The sequence below is a fragment of the Gallus gallus genome, chromosome 1 (genome assembly GCF_016699485.2).
Source record: "Gallus gallus isolate bGalGal1 chromosome 1, bGalGal1.mat.broiler.GRCg7b, whole genome shotgun sequence".
Lineage (NCBI taxonomy): Eukaryota > Metazoa > Chordata > Aves > Galliformes > Phasianidae > Gallus > Gallus gallus.
The window spans coordinates 115,837,322-115,861,230 of NC_052532.1; the positions used below are offsets into that span (position 1 = coordinate 115,837,322).

Consider the following 23,909-nt stretch of genomic DNA (forward strand, 5'->3'; position numbering starts at 1 on the left):
GCTACAAAAGCCATCAAGTCATTACGATTAGAAAATGCAACTAACTGGCCATCTCCTCATCTGTAACATGATGTCCACTTGCAACAATATGAACGGAAGATGGGGCATAGGAGGCTGTGGTAAATGTAAAATCAAAAACTAAAATGATTTACTTGACATTTTGACTTAGATTCTTTGAGGTTTTCAAAGGGTAGCCTTTGGGTAAAGAATTCTACCTTCAAAGCTTTCCAAAAGGTCACACTTGCATTTAAGTCAAGGCAAGCATGTAAAACTGGATCAAGACCAAAGGGAATTAAGAACTAAATTCCCATTAATTTCAAATGGATTTAGAGTCCTAAATTCTCATCTTAAGTATATAATCACACGTCCAACTACAAGGAAATGTGAAGTTTCTTAATATCTGAGTAGTAATTTCAGATATCTGAACTCCCCAATATTAAAATATGTAATTTTAAAAGTTGTATTAAAGCATCCAGCATGACAAATGAAGTAACGTTAATGTGCAGCTCCTTCCTATAACAAGTAAAGAAAGAATATTTTTTCAGCTTTTGAAAATTTCTTCTGTTTGCATTGATCAAACTATAGCAATAGAGGGGAAAGGTAGGGAAATATAGTCAAGAATTATTTTTCGAATGGTACTTTCATACAGAATCCACTTAAAGGAGTGAAGGGAGGAGGAAAACATTTTTAGGGAAACAGGAAGTGATGACAGAAGTCCCACAAGATTTTAACAACAATGACAAGATCAAAGTTCCTGAATCCCTGACCTTTCAGAGGTCTAATAAAACTTATGAAGCCAACAGGTACCAGTGTTTCAACAACTGGCTAATTCTTCTTGTATTCTTCTGTATACAAATATAGGTGAGAGTGAGGCTTTCTCATAGAAAAACAGATTGTTTTACATTTCTGCTTAGTTTTAAGTCCAATCTGAATTCTACCTTTTCCCCACTTTTCAAAAATATATCAAATTATTAAAAAAAATAATGAATTGCTTTTCAATCCTAAATCTCATTATATCAGTCACTTTGAAACTGTTATAATGCATATTTTTGATTTTTTTTTTCCTTTTCAAGGTTTGGTGTATTCGAAGTTTCTTTGTTACACACCAGTTTGTTCCAGTTCAGCTCAAGCAGAAAAAATCAGCAACACAATTTCTAAAGGAATTGTAACCAAAACAGGCAACTGTTGTGGGTATTTGCCCTAGGATAGATTGGGGCTTTCAGCAAACTGGTCTAATGGGAAGCATCCCTGCCCATGGCAGGAGGATTGGAACTAAATGATCTTAAAGGTTCCTTAATTCTATGATTATCCACAATTCCTTTAAGAGACAGCTTTGCAAAATGAGGTCTCCACTTTAATGGATATGAACTCTTCTGTATCAATCATTGCAAATTTAGGGCTTCAGATTGCCATGTTTATGACAGCAAAAAATACATTTATTGGTTTAGGATCCAATATGCTTTGGGTTTCATAACAGAGACTTATATGCTCTTGGCTCTGGAAAATTGAATACTGTACAGATATTGCAAGTTCAGCATCTTACTGAGAATCTGCTTGCTAGGGAAAGTCAGCAAATGTTTTCAATGATCTTAGTGATATGCTGTATGAAATATCAGTGAGAAATATCAATAAACGGGCTGCACAGCAAAACATATGCATCTTCCAGCTCTTCTTTACTTGAATATTTTGAGCTTTTATTCAACAACAACACAGCCGTTAGAATTCAACAACTCATCAAGCACATCAAAAAGAATGCTTGAAATTAACAGCTACAAATTGCAAATACTCACCAACTTCCTGTGAAGTTTTAACAATACCTAGATTGTCCCTCAGCCAACGAACAACAGCACCAGCTATTGCAACAGATCCCTGAAGAAAACAAAACCATAACAATTGCATGCAATTTTTCCATGGAAAGGAGTTGCCTAACTTCCTAAGCAATCTTCTGGGTTCCTCTAATTTAAAGACAAAACTTAGGGACATAATTATGTCTAGAGTCTAAATACAAACAGCCAGAGAGACAGAAAATTTAGTCACTTTCATTTGACAGCAAAATTCCTCTGTTGCCTCAATAAATGTCCCTGAATGGTTCCATCGTATCAGAGATAAATTGCATGCCTCCCATCTCACAGCAAAAACCCATTTGGGCTTCTGTACAAGACAGTCTCAAGTATACTAAACTAAGCTTCAAGTCAAATGGAAACAGCATTATATTCTCATTCTAAGCCATTGCTAGAAGGGAACAGAGGTGTTTTCTGAACAGCTAGCTCTTAAAGTTAAAACATACAGGTTTGATTAAAACAATTTTTCACTCTAGAAAGTGTCTTAACCATGAAATTATTCTAGTATGGATGTAGGAGTAGAAAGAACGCAATATCTTCTGTTGAAGACATTTTTTTCAGACAATATCATTAAAGACGATGAAGAAGAAAAGTGTGCATAAGCATGTGTGAGTGTGTGGAAATAAAAGTCACTCTCAAACAAGGTCTAAAAAACAACCAGACCTCTCACACATACGTACAAAATGAAAATCCCAAAGTTGCCAGAACATGGCAAATATAAACTCCCACATCCTGATAACCGTAAGCCACAAATTATTTTCCCAGACAAGAAAATCCTGTGTGTTGTCTTGGTCTGTTCAACATGGAAAACATAGGCTCTCTTCAAAAGCTCAATGGTAGCAGACAATTCAGTATGCTTTTTTAAAAATAACTATTAGATCAAGCCCACAGATCAACAGAGATGGAAGAATAATTTTACTGATCCCAGCAAAGCAGTGGTGTCAAACAGTTGTCGAGCTGCTCTGTGCTTCAGAGGCAAAGTTTTAGAACGATGAAACTTTAAGTTATAGGTAAAGTCCATTTTTCTACAGAATTTGGATATCCTCAGAGTTGTGTGGAGAACTGAGGAACTAAAGGAACTGGAAATAGGCATCTATGTTTTAGTAGGTAAAAAGAACTTAATTGTTAGCTGTATCTTGTCTCAGAAATTTAGCTAAGATTTTCAAGTTTGAAGCAAAAACCATTATAATGAAATTAAAAATAGAAGATATCTAGTCTTGCTTTTTATTTTGTCAGAATAGCTAAAACATGCAGTATATCCTCCTTTTTAAACTCAATCTTGGTTTATTTTTTTACTCAGAACATTTATGAGAGATTTGAGACTGTGCAACTGAAAAAATGTTTCAGACATTTTGCCCAGAGATTCAATGTAGAAATATTTTTTTTTAGATTAGCGATGTAGGTTGGAGATAGGATAACCAAAACCACTCATAAGCCTTGAGGCGCTAAGCTATAACAAAAAGCCATTTTAATTTCTGTGCAATTGAATGGTTTCACAGGAGATAACAGAAAGAAAAAACTAAAAAACAAAAGTAATCATAACCATATATCACTATAAAAAGGAAGAAATTATTTTACTTACTTCTAATGCATAACAAACAGGTTTGTCTCTGCCCAGTTTGTAAGCTATCGTGGTTAGAAGACCGTGGTCAGAAAACACAGACTAAATAGGGTAAGAAGAAAGAAAAAACACAGGCAGAAAATATTTACTTAAGTACATGCACATGATAAAAAAAATAGGAGATAAAACTGAGAGAAAAAAAAAAGATATATAGAAAGTTTAAAGAAAGTAAATTATCTGTATGAACAGCTGAGATAAAACCCTTGAATTGCTGGTGTTTTAATTTTCATTTTCATTAGCTGCCTGGATCTTTCCAGACTTTCTATATCAAATAATTGGGGGACTTCAGAAGATGTGAATGAGAAGTAAGACAAAGATTTCCTCTGTTTATTCAACTAGTACTACAGAGAAACAAATGTGAAAAAATAAAGAATAAAATCGCCAAGACAAGAATAGAGCATGTAAGTAACACAACACTCAGCATTTTTTGAGTGAGTTTAAGAATTATACACAAGGGAAAAGCAAGAAACTTGCTATGAGAAGTTCACTTTGCAGCTAGGAAATAACAGTCTTACCGAAACACCTTGAACAAACTATTACCTTCTGTTCTTCTTGATTTCAATATGCATTTTTCCTTTCCTCTAGCAATGCAATTATTGCTAATAAGTTTAAGATTTATTTGTAATTATACTCAACTACTTAACTGAAGATTGTTAAAAACTAGTGAAAAATGAAAAAAACACAACCGACCTTCTGGCCTGTATTGCACAGCAAGAAACATCCTGTTCCATACCTAGCATGAGAGCAAAGAAAAGTTAAAACTAGGATATTTAAAAGATAAACAGTTACTGCAGTTCCTGAATCTATGACTCCCTTATGGAGAATCAAGACACCACTTTTTTTTCCCCTTGAAATTCATGTTACCATTAACAGATGATGAAACCATTCTCACACAGTTTATTTAAATGCAGCCTGAGGCTGAAAAATCTAGTTCCACACTTCTCTCTCTGATCATTTCTTGTACAGTACTTATCAAGGTGCAGACAGAGCTGAAAGCCGAGTCTGAATTCCTCTTTGCAGGCAGTGTTTACTTATTTCAGTTTAAGCTGATTATGAAAGCCACTTTATAAAATAAATATTTCACAACATTGAGTTCAAACTTTTAAAGGTGAAAATGCAACAAACTTTGTTCCTGTCACAAAAATTGTTTTTTTTTTAAACATATTCAACTTCTAAAAATTGCATGTTTCTCATTTGAAACACTACATATATATGTGCGCACATGCATACAAAAACATAGTTTAATAACCTCATACTCTGTGCTCATTTATTCTAACTAATTAAGAATTCATTTTTCTTTAATACTCTGAAAATCCAGAGCTTACAAATAGTAACAAGAAAGTCTTTGGTTATATTTGTTGAATAAAAAGGATAAAGTAGTATCACAAATTGGCTAGAAATCTCATCTGATTTTTAACTTCAGGTGGATATTTTTCCAAACATCTCTTATTTTATAAAAATATTCCTTACAAAAATGCTTTGTGACAAAATTGCTCAGAAGCCTATTTGTTTTAACAAAACGCAAGGCTACTAACTTTGATCTGTGCATAAGTATAAAAGATAACTTGAAGATTAATTAGCAACAAGTATAGATTAATGTGTAATTAAATCTGTGAAAGTCCAATGCTGTGTATGTACCTAGACAACCATTTAAGCAAGAAATAGCAAATGAAACAATAAGTCACTTAAGCATAGAGCTTTTCCTCAAATAAATATTTGATTACACCACTTGCCTGATTTAACTGATAACCTATTTTAAACAAGGGAAACTGAGATGCTGAGAACTAGGAAAAAAAAAAATCGGATTTAAAATTCTCCATGACCGAGATACAGAACCAAAGCTAAGCACCGTAACTTAAATGAACCTTCCCTATCTAGCAGTACTGTGTGGTTTTTGTCATTGAAATCTACGCAATCTTAACTCACACTGCCTGCATTTGTTTAACTTTATATGACACCATTTAAATTATAATAGCAACTACTCTCCTCTGTGTTTTGGTGTATTTTAAAATTAAAAATCTTCTTTCACACAGAGATTTTTCCTCACAGTGACTTGGTTCCAAACTATGTATCTATGCATAGATCCAAACTATGCATCACAAAATATTTTACTTTAATATCTTCAGTATTTTATTCAAAAGCCAGGACACTGTTTAATTTCTAGATCAACACAGTTGAAAGGTAGAGTTGAAGTTATGTGGTAACTACAAAAGTATTTGGCAGTTAGCTCAGAAGGGAACATAATACTAAATTTAAAACAGAGCAGTGACCTACTGTTTACCTCACAACATTCAACATAACCTACGTGTTTTTTGCCTGTCCATCTTGGAAGCACATCTGCCCAACAAGAGCAGCAGACTGGTCACCCAAGCACTGAAAAAAATAATTTTTTTGTTAGCAAATGTGTGCATACAAATCATATTCATGAACAAATAACATGAACAGATATATTTAACTATAGCTCTAGCCTGAAACTGAGGAAAAACCTGTAGAGACAGCCCTCTTCCCTCTGTAAGAACTGCAAATAAAATGCGTCATGATGCTTGTGGTAAATAATCAAAAAATATCAAAATACAAATTTATTTAATGCATGTTGTGGAAAAAAAGAAGAGAATCTGCCTCAAATTTCTGGATTATATGTATGCTGAATCCCTTTTACATATAAAGCAGAGCTTGGTTCCATTTTGTAATGCTCTTCATTTCCTTAGAGATTCTCAGTTTTCAACGTAACTACACATACGCATTAGAGTTGACAGCTATATTTCCACAGTCAGATCTTAACTTCTTCAGTATTAATTCAACTTCAAAATTTATTTCATGTTAAACATGAAGCTAAAAAACTTGGAAACCAACAACTTTTTTTGTAGCAAGATTCACCCTTCTTAAAGATTTTCGCAGTGAAGTTATGTCTTGTGCCAAAATTTGAGTTAAAGTTGACTTACCCCAGAAATTGGCACACCTGTCAAAGCTCCAGATTTCTGAACCAAAAAAAGAGAAAGAAAGGCTCCAGATTAGCTTTCCATGAATACAATTTAAGGCAATCAAAACAAAGCTAAACTTATATTTGACTGGGGAGATAAAAATTTGCATGCATAAAGAAACAGATGAAGTCATACAAGAACGGATAGTCACTAATGCTGTAGAAGTTGGCTTTAAAGTATGTATTTTTTTTACTATTTCAATTCTATTCATAATCTCAAATAAGAAACAGAAAATAGATGTAAGATATTGATAAGGGAGACAGCATCCTGGAGAAAAATACTTCTGATAGGAGAAACTTTTTTCTAGGAATTTGTTGCATTGAGCATGAAGTGAAGAGCTACAGCTACAACACATAAAGACATATTCCTGGGAGAAAAAAAAAAAAAAAAACACATCAGAGAAGTAAAAAAGGAAAAAAATAAGTAAATCCTGTTAAGTTATATATATGAAAAGCAGAGATTCATAGCATAGAGTCACTACTGCTCACTGTTTTAGATTGACCACATCTTAGTTAAAACTAAGAATACAGAGGTAAATAAAACCCAGAGATTTCTTCTTTTTATATCACTTTGAATAGAAATGCATTGAAGTTGATTTAAAGTCGGTGAAAGAAAAAAAAAAGTAAGGAGGCTTTAATGCTTAAAGGGTCAAATAATCAATATGATAGAGCTGAGTTGCATATAGGACTTACGCAGCTCATGACTAAAATAGGGCAGGAAAGGGTCATATAAACTATATGGTTGAATTGCGCACTGGACTTCAGCTTCATGCAGCTCATTCTTAAAATAGAGTAGGAATTTTACAGGTACACGTGATGTCATCTCAATAGTTCTTAATACATACGTTTTCTGAAATCACAGTGTACAGAAAACAAGGTGCAGTGTAACATGCAGTCTGTGTCAAGTTTAAAATGCAGAAGTGTAACAGTAAGTGACCAGAAAAAAAATAATCATTAGGCAAAGACAGATGCCTCATTTAAAGATACAGTATTTTAAGTGAATTAGAACCTCTTCCAAACACTACCACATAGTTTTTCAGTTGCATTCTTGCAATATGTATCATAATAAATATATATCTTGACAACATTTACCTCTTTCTTTAATTTTTGTCTTTGTGGAACTGTGAAAATGATTTTTCAGTGAAGCCATGCAAGTGCATTTCCAATCTGATTTTTTTTATTTTTTAATTCACACTTAATTTAACTGGATTGAAGGTAATTCAGTTTAAAAATGCACTAAAAACCCCAATGTAATCCGATGTTTCAGTACAAAAACATTAGACAATAGCTCTATTTTTTACTTCAATATGAAAACAAATATTCAGCAGCCTGCAAACTAAAGCACACACATAAACATTATATTTTAGAATTTTATGCATTTAATATTTATATATTTAATATTTTATATTTTAGAAACAACTTTGGTGTGTGAACACACTGTAATATCTCAAATTTGGAAATACTTGCGAGTTTATTGGACTGTGAAGTGTGCTTTTACTAATTCTAAAATCAATGGGAATGCACTGCGTATAGACAGAGTGGATAACATACAGGTGGTCAGCCTAATAGAAGCCTTTACTCACCAGGCTAGGACAGATTTTCTAGTCAGCAAAAGGAAGAAAAGGAAAAAAAGAAGTAGGAAGAAAGGGGAAAAGAAACACAAGTACAAATTTAAAGTGACCAGCTATTCTGCTTCAGGTGCCACGTTGTAGTATCTCATTTCGTAATACATTATTGCCTAGTAGTATTTCATTTGCTCCACTCATTCAACTTAATTACAACTCACACTTATCTGATGCTTCAAATTAGTGAAAGTCAGCAATGATTTCTAGTAGCAATTACTTACATTTGAGACAAGTTGGATTTGCATTTTAAATAAAAATATTTTAATTTGTCTTAACTACAAAATGCTTCTATGTTCTTAGTAAACGATAGGGTAAAATGCCAGGAAAAAATAACAGAAATTACAATATCCAGCTTGCCCTATTCTGAAGGTTTTAAGAATAAATTAGCTGTCACTTTATCAGAAGAGTTAGTGCCAAATCATATTAAATCTGAAATCTCAGGCCCATGTAAGAAATCCATATTTTACTCCTAAACAATCTTCACAGCAAGCTCATTACTTTTGGTCTACTAATTATACCTTGTATTCTGACAGGTAGTTTCTATAGTACTTGTCAACAAAAATCAAATTTTTATGCTTATCAAAAACCTCCCCGATCTTGTTTTGTATATTTGACACTTAACATTTGGCAGATATTTACCTTCATCAAATATCTTATAACAGGAGATACTGACATACTAGTCATAAATCAAACAATACTAGTCCAGAAAAAGCCATTAGTTTGAATGAAAATTCTCTCAATTGATATTGACATATTTTTACAAGATCAACTTACACACATGCACAAGGAAACATACCATCAGGCCATAAATCTCAGATGAGCTTCGTACTTTTGGAAGTATTTCCATAGGAATATCAAAGAATCTGAGCACAATACGAAATAAGTTATATATATGGTCCATGCTAAATCAGGAAGGATTTTGCATTTATTTTCTTAAATAAGTTTAATGTATAAATAAAAAAAATTATAAGGGGAACTTAAATATCTGGGTTTCATGCATCACTGTATGCTTCTCTGTTTCTCATAAAATGTGACACTGAATTAGAAAGTAAAACAATATAGTTGAGTATTTTAAAGACACATCTAACTCTTCCATATGAGAAGTCATTCCTCTTCCAACATTACCTTTATAATGTAGTGATTAATAAATTTGTACTCAAAATAGAAACACTATCATTGTAACTGCCTACAAATGAAATTAATGAATAAACAAACTATTAAATTAATAAAAATAATTATTAATAATTATATAATTATAATAATTAATAAATTAATTAATAAATAATTGTTTTCATGAAACAGTCTTCTACCCACAGAAAAATTCAAGGCTCTGCTGTTTAAAGCTACTTGTAATTTGGACATTTGGTTAACAGCAAATCTTAAATATTAACAGTAAATACAACAGTAATTGCTGATTATAATCTAGATAAGACATTCTTACTGCTGAGTGTTTTTTAAGACATCACCTACAGAATCCACCTAAATAGCATTATTACTATAAAACCGAGCTTACTGGCAGAGCTCAGGATCCCAATCCAAGGAATGAATGTTGAACAACATCGTTCTACTGGCATTAGTTACATCTGTACAGTGAACACCTCCATTCTTCCCACCTGTCAAACACTGAATATAAAAAAAAAAACAGTATTTAGCATGAAAAAATACAAATTTATTACAACAAATTGCAAACAAAATCTAAATTCACACAGTTTTCAGCTTGGGAGTGGCAACACTGATGTTTCTGTGACAACTAAAACCAGATACAGTAGAATAAAGGCGTGGGAAAGATAGTAAGGGCACAGCAGTACCTCCTGGATTTTTATTTTACAAAGGTGGCTAATACATCTTTCTAAAGTTCAATTTTGCCCAAAAGCATGAGAAAAATTATCCAGCAACCTACAAATGAAAAATGACAAATGTGATGAAAAAAAAAAGTGTAATAGGGACAGTACAAGTTCATCTTTATTAGGAACTTTAATGGAGTTTCTTTAACAACTTATATCGATATCACTGTGTGATCAGTAGGTATCAGTGCTCCTGCTAGGATCCTAGCTCTCTGTCTATAAGTTCTGCTACAAACTACACAGGCTATAATCAGCAAGTGAACTTGCAGAACTTCTGTAGGGTGCAAGTTTTTTTTTCTATATGAAGAAAACTATGCAGTTGTTCAGAAGATGACTGTATACTGTTACAAGCAGTCAGTAAATACTAAAAATTTGGTTTTGTCTACAACTCCAGGAGAAAATGTTTTAGTTAGGAACTTGCATACAAGAAATAGAAATCCATTTTTAAAAGAGTGATAATAAACTCACAAATACATACCCATATGAGCCATGAATCAATAGTTCCAAACATTGCTCTTCCATCATCAACTGCTTGCCTGATCTCTTCCACATTATCCAAAAGCCACCGAAGTTTCACTGCACTAAAGTAGGTGCTAAGTGGAAGACCAGTCCTAAACTGTAAAATGAAAAACATAAATTGAAAAAAAAAAAAAAAATCAAACATTTAACATAATGTGGAGATATTTTTCACAACTACTGTTTTTAAATATAACCATAGTATGGTTGAAAAATTGACAAAAAACTGGATAAGAAAGTTGAGTGAAAAACTCAAGACCCAAAACTCAGAGAAAATTCATAAACTTTTTATTTAAATAAATAGTAAGCATTCAATAAGCAAGTCTGAAGAAATCAAACCCAAAGAACTACTGCATAATGGACAAAGATCAAATCTGAGATAAACCCAGGTCAAAAATCCTTTATGTAGAAACAGTTGTTAGCAGAAATCCAGAGTTATCTAGGATATCTCCATATGACTTGGCAGAAAGTGAATTTGACAAAGACAAGCAGCATGCCACATGAAAGACAGAATTTGTATTCTACTGAAACTTAAAAACAAGTAAGTTTATGTACTTTCTCCATGTTTGCTGGCTATAGGAAGATATATAAAATATTTATAAAATCAACCAAGGATAATGTAAATCAAAGAATTATGACACTATTCTGCAAGCATTTATTTCCAAACTTTGATACATACTCGTTAAAAAAGAATGATATATTTGCACTTCTTAGACTGGTTGCAATTGAGTATAACTATAACTATATAACTATAACATATGAGTAGAAATGATAATGAAACATTTCATATCAATAAACGATTTTTGAACATTTTTTTTCCTACTTGCTCTTATTTTTTGAAGGAGTGTTTAGTTATTAGACAAGAAGCACATAATGAAGTCTCACAATTGCCCATTGAACTTCTCTAGTGAAATATCTAAGGTGTATTACCAGTTTATTCGAGGAAAATAAATATTTTCCAGTCTCAATCTGGTGTATAGCATTATGTACATTTTTTATTATTTGACAAGCTGGAAGCTACAACTGACTTAGCTTCTTTTGGGGAATTTTTCAAGAAATACAACATAACACTATATAGTATATACTATAGCAGTAAGAGTTCAGCTACTATTTAATATTTTGTAATCTTTCTTACCTTAAAAAAGGATTTGTTATTTCCTGGAATTCTCTTAAGAAGCCTTTCAACTGTTGACTGAGTTCTTAGGTCAAGCCACACTAGAAACATGAATAAAATAAATGAATCAAAGGATCTATTAAAACAACAGTGACATGAGTAAGATGTTTTCACAAAACTCGAGCATTTGCCAGTAAATTCCTGTATTTACTTTTTTTTTTTTTTTTTTTTTTTTAATACTGAGCTCATATAACACTGCCATTGTATTTTTATTGTATAGTTGTAAAAAAAAAAAAAAATGGCTGGATAAACTCATTTAGTTTAGAAAAACTAATGATTTGCAATATCAGACATGATTTTCCACATAATAGAATACATATTTTTCTCTGCTAGAGCACAAGTGAATGACTAATGACTAATACTACTTTGTTTATTGCGGATGAGTGCTATTAAATTAGAAGGTTAAACAAACAGTAGGTTGATTATTTACTATAATTATGAAACTTTGAACTGAAGTGCTATGCCAGAGTTATCATGGTAGGGCTTACAATAAAGCTGTAAACAACATGTATTTAAACACAGAAAAGTCCTAGTCTTTCAGTGGTACAATGCTAAATTGCCTGGCACTTGACAGAGGCCAAGAGAACAAATCTAGAAAATCACAATTTCTCGGCAGGCATAAGCAGAAAAGCCAAGGAAAGTAAAAAAATACAACTCCAAATCATTAAGTATTCTCTTACACTCATTAAAAAAGCTCTTTCATTTAAAATGAAGTGGTTTTGCATAAGTCAGGGCTTCAAGGCATGCTAAGACATTCAAAACCCTTCAGGAACTTTGTTTTTTGTTAAAAGCTTATTAGGTGTTTTCTTAAGTTATTAGGTAATAGCTGTAACAGAATATGGCACTTGTATATACAAACACACAGCTAATGATGGATCTCAAACACTCAAAAGAAGTTAGTAGGCCAGGCCACAACGAGATGCATAGAGAACTAGGAAAGCATTTTTTCTACAACACACTCACTTTACAATATTACATGTTCAAAAGGTATAGTAGTTACCAATAGCATTATAAAGAGGTTCTCCGGTCGTCTTGTCCCAAACCACTGTTGTTTCCCTCTGGTTGCTAACTCCAATGGCTTCAGGACAAAATAGAAAGAAGTATCCTTTTCAGAGGGTTTATTTTCCCCTTTTTGGGGGTATGGGAGGGAAAGGAGAGGTGGAGATGAGGGAGGAACATGTAAGGAGAAGAGGCAAGTAAATGGGAAATAAAATGCTTCCAACTTTTTCACATTACAATCTAGTAAGACTGCTTCTAAAAATTGAGCATTCATCTTTTACTGCTTGACCAGTGCTCTAAATGCTTTTTATTTTTCCACAAATTAAGACAACATCAACACTGACAGGTAAACTAGTTCTCAGCAATAACACTTGAACAATTTGCATTTCAGAATTTCCTCATTCATTGCTCATGTCTGTGATTTTGCAAGACTACATAACTCTATTCTGCAGATTTTGCCTTGCTAACATGCATGAACAATATCTTTTCTCATCATTCCTCCCAGACAAACTACTCTCAATAAAATTTAGCATTTTCTTTGAGGTCAGGGCAAGCCGACACCTTTCTCTTTATTGATTTAAAAACTAGAGAATCTGACTTGCTCAACTACGAGCACGTTAAAGCCACCAGTTTCCTCTTGAAATACCTTTTATGTTAGTGATGTCTATGTTCAGTTGCTGCAGTTTCTCACAGGTTCTTTCCACACATTCATGGACTGACCTTAAGATTTCCTTTGGATCTTGTTCCACCCATCTATAACAAACAGTAAATAACAGTTAATGCAAAGAAAAATGCAAGTCAAAAAGTTACATTTAGAGAAAAAAAATCAATTCTGAACTAAAATCAGCTGAGCATTTTGTCACAACCACAGCAATGGATATGCTTTACATATCCATAAAATGTTTAACAAATTTCAAAGCCTTTTTAAAGACTAAATGGTATTTCATAGTAAAACTGTCTGCAGAAAACAATAATTTTCTTCTATCTCAGGCAGAGGGCTTAGGGGCAAATGGTAAACATGTCAAGAGCGAACAAACAAAAAGCATCTCAGAGAACAAACTAAGCAATCTCTATGAACTAAGCTGAAGAATATGATTAAATTGTAAAAATAGGCAGCTTAACCTCTTTAAACAAGACTGCAAGTGTATGATTGGCCAGAATGAAAAATTAAGTCTCTCTACTTTTCATAACTCAGAATACATACTGGATGCCCAGTGTACTTATTTTACACCATGTTTCCTACCACAAAGTCATTTGTAGCAGATACTTTTTTCTCAGTAGTTATTTGTCAACTTAAGTTTTGGTCATGCATACATGACAGTATATACAGCCTATCAAAATGTACACAAATGAATAAAGACCAAAAAAAATTCATACCCTTCCTTAGGGAATTTCTGCTGTATCTCAACTTGATGGTGACTCAGGAGCTCTGCTGTTTTTGCATTAAATACCTACAAGTAAATTACACAATGGGATTTTCTATGAACACAGAGGTTTAAACAACAATAAATGAACATTTGTTACTTGGAATATATATAGTTAAATGATAATTGATAGTTATTTTCTCATCTATCATTAACAAAATGAACGAACCAACCAAACAAACAAAAACAACCCAAACAAACAACAAAATATCCATAAGCTGAGTTCAGATGTATGAATTCATACAATTAAGGAGCAAAGAATATTTTGGTAAGCTTTGTTGTCAATTATGGGAAATAACCATATTTTTTTCTTGGGGAGGTTTTAGAAGTTAAACTCATGACATATATTAGAATACACTTCTCAGCCAGTAAAGTACCAAACGCTAGTGATAACAACTTTGGCTCCTGCTCTGTTACTCTGATGCCACAGATATGGCATAAGGAGAGGTCACTATCGCTGTGTCACTTTTAGGAAAAGTGACAACATTTAAGAGACAGATAATCACATCCAGTTTAGAGCCAGTAGAAGGGATCCAATTGTGAAGAATGAAGAAGCACCTAGACAGAAACCTATTTGTTTCAGTACAAACTGCATATACAGAGCTCACGAACAATCTGAGAAGAAAAATAAAATGATGGCAGCAACACAATGCATTAGAAAGGAGAAGAATATGCAGAAAGGTGACTTAGATTTGGATGCACTGCAATAGAAGAAAGAGAGAAGAGAATCCTGAGTGCCATACTAATAGCCATTCTTTAGGAAACATGAAGTAGAGTTTCTGCCTTGCAGTAGAAACTGAAACACAAAACTTTTCATTAACTTTCATTAAGAGTGGCCTGATTCTGAAAGTAATCCACTGTGCCAAGCCAAAATGACACCAAGTAAAACATTCAGCTTGATTGTATAATGCATAACTGACAGGGCAATAACAATGTTCCTAGGCAAATAGTTCTTTCTCACTAACACCATTCAGAACCTTTTGCCTAAAGAATGTTCAGAAACCCTGGAAGTAAAATCTAACCAGTGAATCAGGTCAATTGCAGAACATATCAACAGGACACCGCCCTATCTTTTCCCAGTAAGCAAACAGAGCAGGAATGGATTTAGACAATTCCTTTCATACTCAAGGTATAAAATTCAGTTATACCTGCCCATTCCCTAAGATACAACTGAATTTCTTCTAGACTTGTTTGGAAATCTTCTCTCTCATTCCGCAAATTTTAGTAACTTCTCTGAAAGCTTTTAATCTATAAACTCTTGATTTCATTCAGAGAGTACAGTCTACTTTGAAACTATTGGACCAATAAAGAACAGATGAAGTTCTGATTCTCCAGTTTCTCTAAAACCTTAAAGTGTATCTTTAGAGAGAAACTGAAGTTTAGAAACATTTTAGTTACGAGTCAAAATCACAGAATAGCGCAGGCCTTAGAGAGCTTTAGGCACCTCTGGTACAACCACCTGCTCAAAGCAGGGTCACCTATCAGATTAGACCAGGCTGCTCATGGATTTTTTCCAAGCAGATCTTGAAAACCTCCAAGGATGGAAACAACACCATGTCTCTGGAAAACGCTAAAAGCTAATATTCCCACTCAGCTCCCCAGAAAAGAATTCTTGAAGAGGTACATGTTCTTTATTTTCTGTTATCAACTGGAGACATTACAGAGAAAAGCATCACTATTTTTTTCACTGTATTTACTTAGCTGTATTTCACCTGCAGGCTCTGCCTTGGCATGAAGCTATCCTAAGAGGGTAAGCTCTATTAGTACTACATGCTTGGAAGGAAGTAGTATAATTGGATAAGGGTCTTAAAATGCTGAGCAATAGAGTTAATAGGAGAGATTGTCTTGCATGTATGTAGAAATATAATTTTACTTGACATTCCCTTTATACCAAAAGCGGAGTAACATTTATGAAGGTTTTATAAAGATTGAAGACATTATATTGAACACAGGTTCAATACATATTTGTCTGACCTACTACCAATATTAAATATCACTTAGTAGTCATTCACCATTAATCATTTTAGTATTCCTTGAAACAGGAGGCAGTACATAAGGATTCCTACTGTTAGCAGGAAATAAATACAGACTCAATTAGACGAGGTCATTCATTAAATCTAGAGTGTATGGCCTGCAGATAATAAAGGGTGAAGCCCTAGCAGAGAAAGGCTTTTTGTCTCCTTCAGTTCTAACAGGAGTAATTTCTCAACAAAGCGAATGTCACTACGAGTGCATAGATCTTTTCAGTGCCCATAGAGAAGAACTAGGTAAACACACTCTCTTAATCTATCACAAACAAAACCACAAACTTCTGACATCCTCAACAAAAGACAGCAGACGTTCCCTGTACCTTAGGGCAAGGGATTGAAAAGTTTCACCGAGAACAATATCAAGTTATACTGTGGTAATGCAACTCTGATACATAGAAGGAAGCCAAACATGAATGACACATTACATTCAAACCTAGAGGAAAATGTAAACAATGCAGGGAATAAGCTGAAGAAAACAGACCTCCTGCCCCCCACAAACTGTAGCCAAAAAGGAAAAACTGTGTCCTTGTTTTTCACTGACAGTGGTGAGAGAAAGAAATAGGTGACAATGACTAATTCAGATAAGGCCAATCACAGTCCTGTTGAAACAGGTTTGAGGCGTATTTCCGTCACTGCTTTCCTTCCTTTCATATTCATTAATAACTGATTTCAATATATGATAGAGATCTCTCAATTCTTGCAGATTAAAAAATGTCAGTCAATTTTGCTCTCATTGTATCAGCAGTAGTTACAGAGGAACTGCCTAGGCCATTTGGATACCTGTTGCTATGAGGGCTGCTCTGAAAGTAATGCCTCACATTCCGTTATGTTGGTCCATGACATCAGAGGCGGATGCTGGTGGTGTGGCAGTAGGGGCCAAACCTTCCCACCGGTATTCCATGACGTTATTGCCGTGCAACAGATGGCAGCAGAGGGGCAGTCTGACACAATAGGTCTGACGTGGAAGTGCACGTGAAGCAGAGGTGTGTCACTGAACTCCTCCATGTGGAAACAATGCCATCCATTGACATTCATCAACGTTTGTTGAACATTTATGGATGTCAGCACAGTGAGGCGGTGGATGGTGCAATTCTGCAGCAGTGACAGTGGTGGTGCAGATTTTTTTGAGCACAGTATGCAGGTTCTTATTCATCACTGGTAAAAATGCATAGCTAATGGTGGTAACTGTTGAAAAACAGTATTTTGTAGTTGAGAACTTACCAAGTACTGTTATTGTGCTCTTTGTAGCTGTTGTATTTTCAATGGAAAGAAATGGGAAGCATTACTTTCAGAGCAAGCTACACATCCTGCAATGGAGATAACCTGATGGAAGACAGTGAAAACATCCAGAAATGTACTGAATTCTCTGGTGGGAGATTAAAGAAAGAAGTACTTTCCTTCCACTCGCAACAAATTTATCATCCAAAGAGTATGAGCTAGAATTTGGAATCTCATAACAACAAAGCAGAAAAGGAAGACCTAAACAGCTACATTGTGCATAAACAAGCAGAAGGGCTGATCATTTAACTCAAGCTCTTTCTAGAGTCTCACAAATGATGCCACATTTAGGAGTGCAAATAGTTGCATGGCATTACATTCACTCTTGACTTCTTAATAGAAAATAATCCATCAGTTGTAACAATTTTGAAGAAATGAACAGAAATGTGAGGCAAACAAATATGAGGCTTATACACAAGTAACCTGTAACTACTCATAAGCTTTGTTACTTATGACAGCTGTGTAACTGCCTGCAGAAAGCTACGTTAGCCTATGCTGTATTTTCATCAGTTTCCATTAAGCTGAAACAGCTATAGCTTTGCTGGCAAACAAGCTTAGAGCTGGAGTTTTGAAATTGCACTGAAATCAACCAAAGTAGGGAAAAGATGACAGACAAACAGTAATTCCACCCCCAGCATATAACTAGAATTAGTAGGTCGATGTCATGAATGAGCACAGTTTAACTTGTCTCCTAGAAATTATCTTGTTTGGAAAGCTCCTGCTGGAGAGCTCCTCTCCCCCTCCACCCACGGAAGCACTTATGATTATGGGAATAAAAAGCTAAGAGTGAGAGAAAAATTAAAGCATTTGCAATATTTTTAACCCTTCTTGTTAGCTATACAATCAAGTTCTGCTTTTTCCCCAAAGTGCTGGGCTACTTCCATAGAGAAGCAGAATGGATTCTATTCCACAGGGTAAGCTCAATGGATGCTAAGTGTTTCCTTAAGTAAAAGCAGTTTTTGTTTACTGGAAAGAGTAGTTACAGTGTGATATATTTTTATTTGCATTTTTTCTTCTGGAAATGAAGTAAAGGCAGAAAGAAATAGCCCAAGGAGGTGCAAAAAAAAATATCTGTGCTTGACTGACATACTGTCTGTGTACTTCACTGCATAGGCCCTCCACGAATATTCCAATTCTTGCTGCTTTTGGATAAAATGTCAGAAAGACTTTATCTAGCAAAAACCTTTCAAGAGATCAGGCATGGGTTCAAATGGTCATTAACTGAAAACTCCAAGATTTTTAGCAGAGGTAGCAGAAGTCACAAAGAGTTTTCTGTTAATAATTATTGAATAAAATAAAGTGAAACAAGAGACACAAATACTTGATGAATGCATTTGGCAAAACATCTAGATCAGAATTTAACCAGTCAAGTACAGATGTTTAGCCTATCCATTTTGTTTTCCAGCTTGGTTATCTTACGAAAATAAGCCAAAGCCATTGCAATGCCATTCAAAGTACTGTGCTCTGAAGTTCAGTAACTAACTCTAAACTTGTTATCCATGTTCATCCCAACTGAACAGAAAAAAAAAAAAAAAAAAGAGAGATCTCACACAAGTAACTACAGTTACTCCTGCAGAAGAAAGTAGCTTACTCAAGGTCCTCTGATGGCAAGACCACAGCATGAGCTAAAACTGTTTATGTGTATTATGTGTATAAGAAATACAAGGATAAACAAGGAATGATGGCAACAGAAATGCACTTTCTGCAGTTCTGCAGTTTCATACAGCCTCATTCACATGAGCAGAATTTCACAACTCTTAACTTCTATTCATATACAGAATCTCAGAATAAGCAATGCTGGAAGGAATCTCTGGAGTCGTCCATCCTGACCCACTGGTCAAGTTAGGTTATATTCAAAGTTAGACCAGGCTACACTGGGTCTTCTCCAGCCAGGTGTTAAACACCTGCAAGGATGGAAATTCCAGTCTTCCCAGGTGCCCGATCCAGTGTTTGAGTCCCTTATAGGGACTCATTTGTTCTTTATAGGAAATTTCTCTTGCTGCAATTTGTCATCATTGCCTGTTGTCTTTTCCTGTGCACCTCCAAGAAAAGCCTGATTCTGTCTCCTCTACAAATTGTGTTTAGATAACTGAACCAATTACAATGCCCCAATAGACTTCCCATGGACAAATAACTCTGGGTCTTCCAACCTCGCCTTGCACGTTGCATGCTGCAGCCTACAGACCATGTCAGTGACCCTCTGCTGGACAAAATGCAGTTTTTCAGACACACTTTTCCTCTGTGGGGTCTGAAACCAGACACTCCACTTTCAGTGCTGTCTCATCAGAGGCACACAGACGGGAATAATTAGTTCTTTGATTTGCTGGCTGCACTCTTCCTAACATGGTTAATCTTTGCCAGCATAAGGACAATCTGTTCTCTCATGTTAAACTTTCTGTCCAGCAGGACCCCAGATTTGATTCCATGAAGCCTTCTGTCCCAAGTGTTAGACTTTGCTGAACTTCATGATACTTCTTCCAGGCCAGTTCTCCAATCAACTGCTCCTCACAATCCACGGCCACCTGCAAACTTGAGAGTACATCCCAAACCATCATCCAGGCTGTTGATGAAAACTTGCTATCATCCTCTGTGGAACACCGCTTGTAAACTAGCCTCCATTTAGACTTTGACCTATTGATAGTACCTTAGCCAGCTTTGCACACAGATATCTTTTCACTGATCAAAAATCACATGTTCACTACCTTAAAAAAAAAAAAGGAAACAGCTACACAGTCCTGATGAATATGCTCACAAAGTAACAAACAATTTGATTTTAGCTGGTGATTTGATGAAGATGAAAATGGTGGGAAACATACAGAGAGAAATTACTGAGGAAGGCATGCAAAACAACTATCACAGTGAAAAGATCAAAAAGTAACAAGAGAGCCAAGGAAATATCTCAGACAGAAAGAACACCACATTACATTTTGGCATAAAGTGTTGGAAAGAAAGGTCTCTCTTCTAACTGTGGTAATCTCTCTCTAATACAAGCTTCTTCAGGTATGTGCATTATTATCTGATTGACTGACGTAGCTTGTAGCAGATCCCTGCTTGCTTGGCCTCTCTGCCCCACATTTTGATTTTAATCCAGTGATAAAAAAATTCTGAAATCACTTTATTATCGTAACAGTTTGATCACACTGCCAAGTTTAAGAGAACACTGTGTTTTGAAAAGAATTTAGAGAAACTGAGACGAATACATGAAGAATTGAAAGAAATGACAAATACTATACACTTTAAAAAAGTGAAAAAAAAATCTCATGCAAGACAAAAAATCATAACTGACAGCGTACAAACTACTGATGAAAGTATCCAGTATGAGAAATTTCTTGTTACAGCCTATAAACAGTACTTGTAAAAAGAGACTGAGTGTAAACTTAAGTCTGGAAGTGTCTCTTAATTGCACTGGTGGTTTTTTTTTTTTTTTTTTTTTTACACTTAGAGTTAACTCAGCTGCACACAGAAAGCAGACAGAATTTATTTTCAGGCATTGCAGGGAACTTTTCCAGATAGCCCACTGGTGTCATTTGTCAGTTTGGAGTTTCTCCCCACCCCCGGATCTGTGCTTTGTCATTTGACAGTCCCATGAAGGTCGTGATATTGAGAAATAATTGTAACACAGGTCAGGAAGACACTCAGTCCCCTGCTTCAGGGAAGAAAATTTCCATGCTAGGGATTCGCATTCTGCTTCCCAGCTCAATTTGGCATTTTATATCTAGTCACTATTTCACTCGCACAGCAGAAGGTATCATCGGCGTCAGTATCAAACCGACTGGGAGGCAGGACAGCATTTGTAGAGATTTGCAAGCAGGAAGCTTATATAGTAAATTACATATATGGGAATAACATTACTGCCTATTGCATAATACGGAGATAGATCCTTAAGCTCAAGGGCTGTTATCAGCCATCCCATCCTTACACAAACCGTGCCCTCCCGCAGCGCTCAGACCCCCCGGCTCTGACGTGGGGTTGGGGAGGGGGCGGCAGTTCGGTCACGACCGCGCACGGGATGCGCTGACACGGAGCCTCGGGCGCCGCAGCACTCCTCCCGCAGGCCCGAGGTTTCAGCCGGGAACTCAGCACAGTCACCGCATGCTTTAACGCTATAGCTCATCGCGGTCACCCAAAGGGCAGCTCGCGGGAATCTTTCCGCTGTTCCGAGCACCGGGGTGAGGCAACCGTTCGACTCAGACGCAGCCGCCCGCAGCAACGGCTCTCCGCAGCCCCTCGCTCGCTCCCCACGGGCAGAGCGAAGCACCCCGCGAGGCTGCGGGAGGGCGAAGCGGCAGAGGTTCCCTTGGGCCGCGGAACTGCTGCGGCCGCTGCCGTTGCTGCCGCCGCCGCCTCCCCACCCGCCGCCCGAGCTCCGCGATGGTCTCACCAGGAAGCGGCTGGAACTGGTACCCTGATCGATGGAGCCCACCAGCGGCCCCAGCACCATGCGGTCCGACGCGGCCATGGACCCCTTCCGCCGTCGCCGCCCCTGGGCACCTCAGGGCGGGTAACGGCCGCGCTCGCGCTACCCCACCGCCTCGCTGCCACCGGCGCGTGGCTGCCGGAGTGAAGCCGGCGGGGCGGGGCGGGGGGCGCTGCCGCGCACAATGCCAGCGCGCAGCCAATCAGCGCCCGGGGCGCGGCGGGGGCGGAGAGGAGGGGGCGGGGCCGAGAGGCCAGGAAATGGGCCACCAGCAGGAGGGGCGGGGATGGGGGTAGCTGGGGGAGGGGGGGGGGTCACGTGATGGGTGGTGCACAGTCCCTCCCTACGGCCGCGGCTTTAGGCTGCGGTGCGACGTCAGCTGTTAGCCTGGGGGTGCTGAGGCGGTTCCTGAGAGGGGCGCGGAAGTCTGCGCCGGGGGCGGCGGCCGTGCGTCGAGCGTATCCCGGTTTCGCTGGCAACCCGGGAGAGCCGCTCTAAGGCGGAGTCCGGCGGCAAGCGCTCAGGAGGCGGTGGGGCGAGGCTTCTCCGCCCGTGGGAAGATGTCCGCCGAAACTCGGCTGCTCGGAGCTCCCGTGGCCGAGGGGGCGGCTGGGGTCTCTGAGGCAGCTTCGGCCGGGGGACGTGGGGTCTGCATCGCTGTGTGCGGCCTGACCCGGCGTCCCGCAGAAATTCCGGAGGTGTACGATCTCGATCGTCCTTTCTCAGAGCTTGTTGCTAACCAGTGCTTCAAGAAAAGCTGCCCATGTCGCAAGGCCCGTGGTAGAGTTGCAAAAGCTGAACATGCTGACTAAATCGTACAAGAGGTCACCTCGCAATGCGTTGCGGTGAATGGGCTTCCACAGGCTCCAATAAATCGATTATGCTTGTCTGCCGTAGTTCTCTAAAGTGTTCATATTTTGTCGTTGCCGTGGTCTAATTAGTGCTGCCACTTGGGAAGCACTGGAGATGGAACACCAAACATTGCCATGTACCATTTCTGTGTCTGTGAGCATCGAGGCCTTGGTGTTGGTGCTGTCTTCTGTGTAATAACAGCACGTCACTGTGTTACAGCCCCAGTTACAAAGTCTGAAATGAGACAGCAGTTTAGCGGTCCAAACCCATATTTTTAGGAGTTAAGAAAGCACCCAAACGTTAGGCTGTTAGGAAGAATTTACTGTTACATTAAAATGTAATAATCAAGATTCTTATTAGTGTAAACTCCAGAGACTGTCTTGCTGAGGGGCCTTATGCAGCCCATACCCAGTGAGGTCCCTCATCTGCCACAACCCGCTCTGAAGGGCACTTCTGCCCAAAGGCCATGGGCAATGACCACTGTTGGCTTTAAAAGTTTCCCTGGGGCTACAGCATCTCTGTACAGACTGAAGTTCAAGGAATTAATCTCGAGGGATCTTAGCCAAGTCTCACTTCATCAGTATAATTATTAGAAAAAGTACTTTTTTTGTGTGTTTTATTTTTTGTTTAAAACATGTCATAGGTGTTCTGATCTTAACTCCAGGTAAGGCACAACTGTTTTCAGCAAAGATTGAGGTCTGTCAAGATCCAAAAAAAAAAAAAAAAAAAAAAAAAAAAAAAAAAAAAAAAGAAGCAGCAACATCATGACTAATATTTACGCAAAACAGTAAATACCTATGTTTGCATGTTTTCATAATTTACCTGTGTAGAATTTATGAAGTTCACTGGTATACAGAAAATTCCCTGGGGGAGCAAATTGTCAGTTTTCACAGAATCACAGACTGGCTTGGGTTGGAAGGGACCTCAAGGATCATGAAGCTCCAATCCCCCCACAACAGGCAGGGCCACCAACCTCCACGTTTAATACCAGACCAGGCTGCCCATAGCTCCATGCAACCTTGCCTTGAACACCTCCAGGGATGGGGCATCCACAATCTCTCTGGGCAGCCTGTTCCAGCATCTCACCGTCATAGTAAATAACTTGTTTTTGCACAGATGCTCTAGCAGTATTCTCTCTATTTTCATACACCAGGAAAAGGAGTGCTGGCAATGATAACCAAGGCCATTTTTGTAACCTGCTCAGACCCTTGAGCAAGACAGGCAGAAACAAGGAGCTCTGGCAGACACCAGAAAACAGTCAGTGGGAACAACTTATTCTTCCCATTTCATTCAACAGTGCACTCTATC

At 37.1% G+C, this 23,909-nt stretch overlaps 1 protein-coding gene across 6 annotated transcripts in view; it reads right to left on the reverse strand.

Moving 5' to 3' along the window:
• GK2 (glycerol kinase 2) overlaps positions 1–21,866 on the reverse strand; it is a 36,213-nt gene extending 14,347 nt beyond the window's left edge. For 3 of the 6 annotated variants that reach the window (XM_015302218.4, XM_003640511.6, XM_040649793.2), the window contains exons 1-14: positions 21,714–21,866; positions 13,978–14,051; positions 13,247–13,353; positions 12,602–12,679; positions 11,563–11,642; positions 10,390–10,527; positions 9,581–9,690; positions 8,864–8,930; positions 8,026–8,043; positions 6,405–6,440; positions 5,768–5,835; positions 4,153–4,195; positions 3,424–3,504; positions 1,791–1,869 (exon numbers count right to left, since the gene is read on the reverse strand). In XM_015302218.4, coding sequence (XP_015157704.1) covers positions 1,791–1,869; positions 3,424–3,504; positions 4,153–4,195; positions 5,768–5,835; positions 6,405–6,440; positions 8,026–8,043; positions 8,864–8,930; positions 9,581–9,690; positions 10,390–10,527; positions 11,563–11,642; positions 12,602–12,679; positions 13,247–13,353; positions 13,978–14,051; positions 21,714–21,791 — 1,057 coding nt within the window. In that variant the 5' untranslated portion in view covers positions 21,792–21,866. The remainder of the gene's footprint in view (positions 1–1,790; positions 1,870–3,423; positions 3,505–4,152; positions 4,196–5,767; positions 5,836–6,404; positions 6,441–8,025; positions 8,044–8,863; positions 8,931–9,580; positions 9,691–10,389; positions 10,528–11,562; positions 11,643–12,601; positions 12,680–13,246; positions 13,354–13,977; positions 14,052–21,713) is intronic. The other 3 variants (XM_040649799.2, XM_003640510.6, XM_046903198.1) reach the window with 1 other exon arrangement.
• Between the last annotated feature and the right edge of the window lie 2,043 nt (positions 21,867–23,909).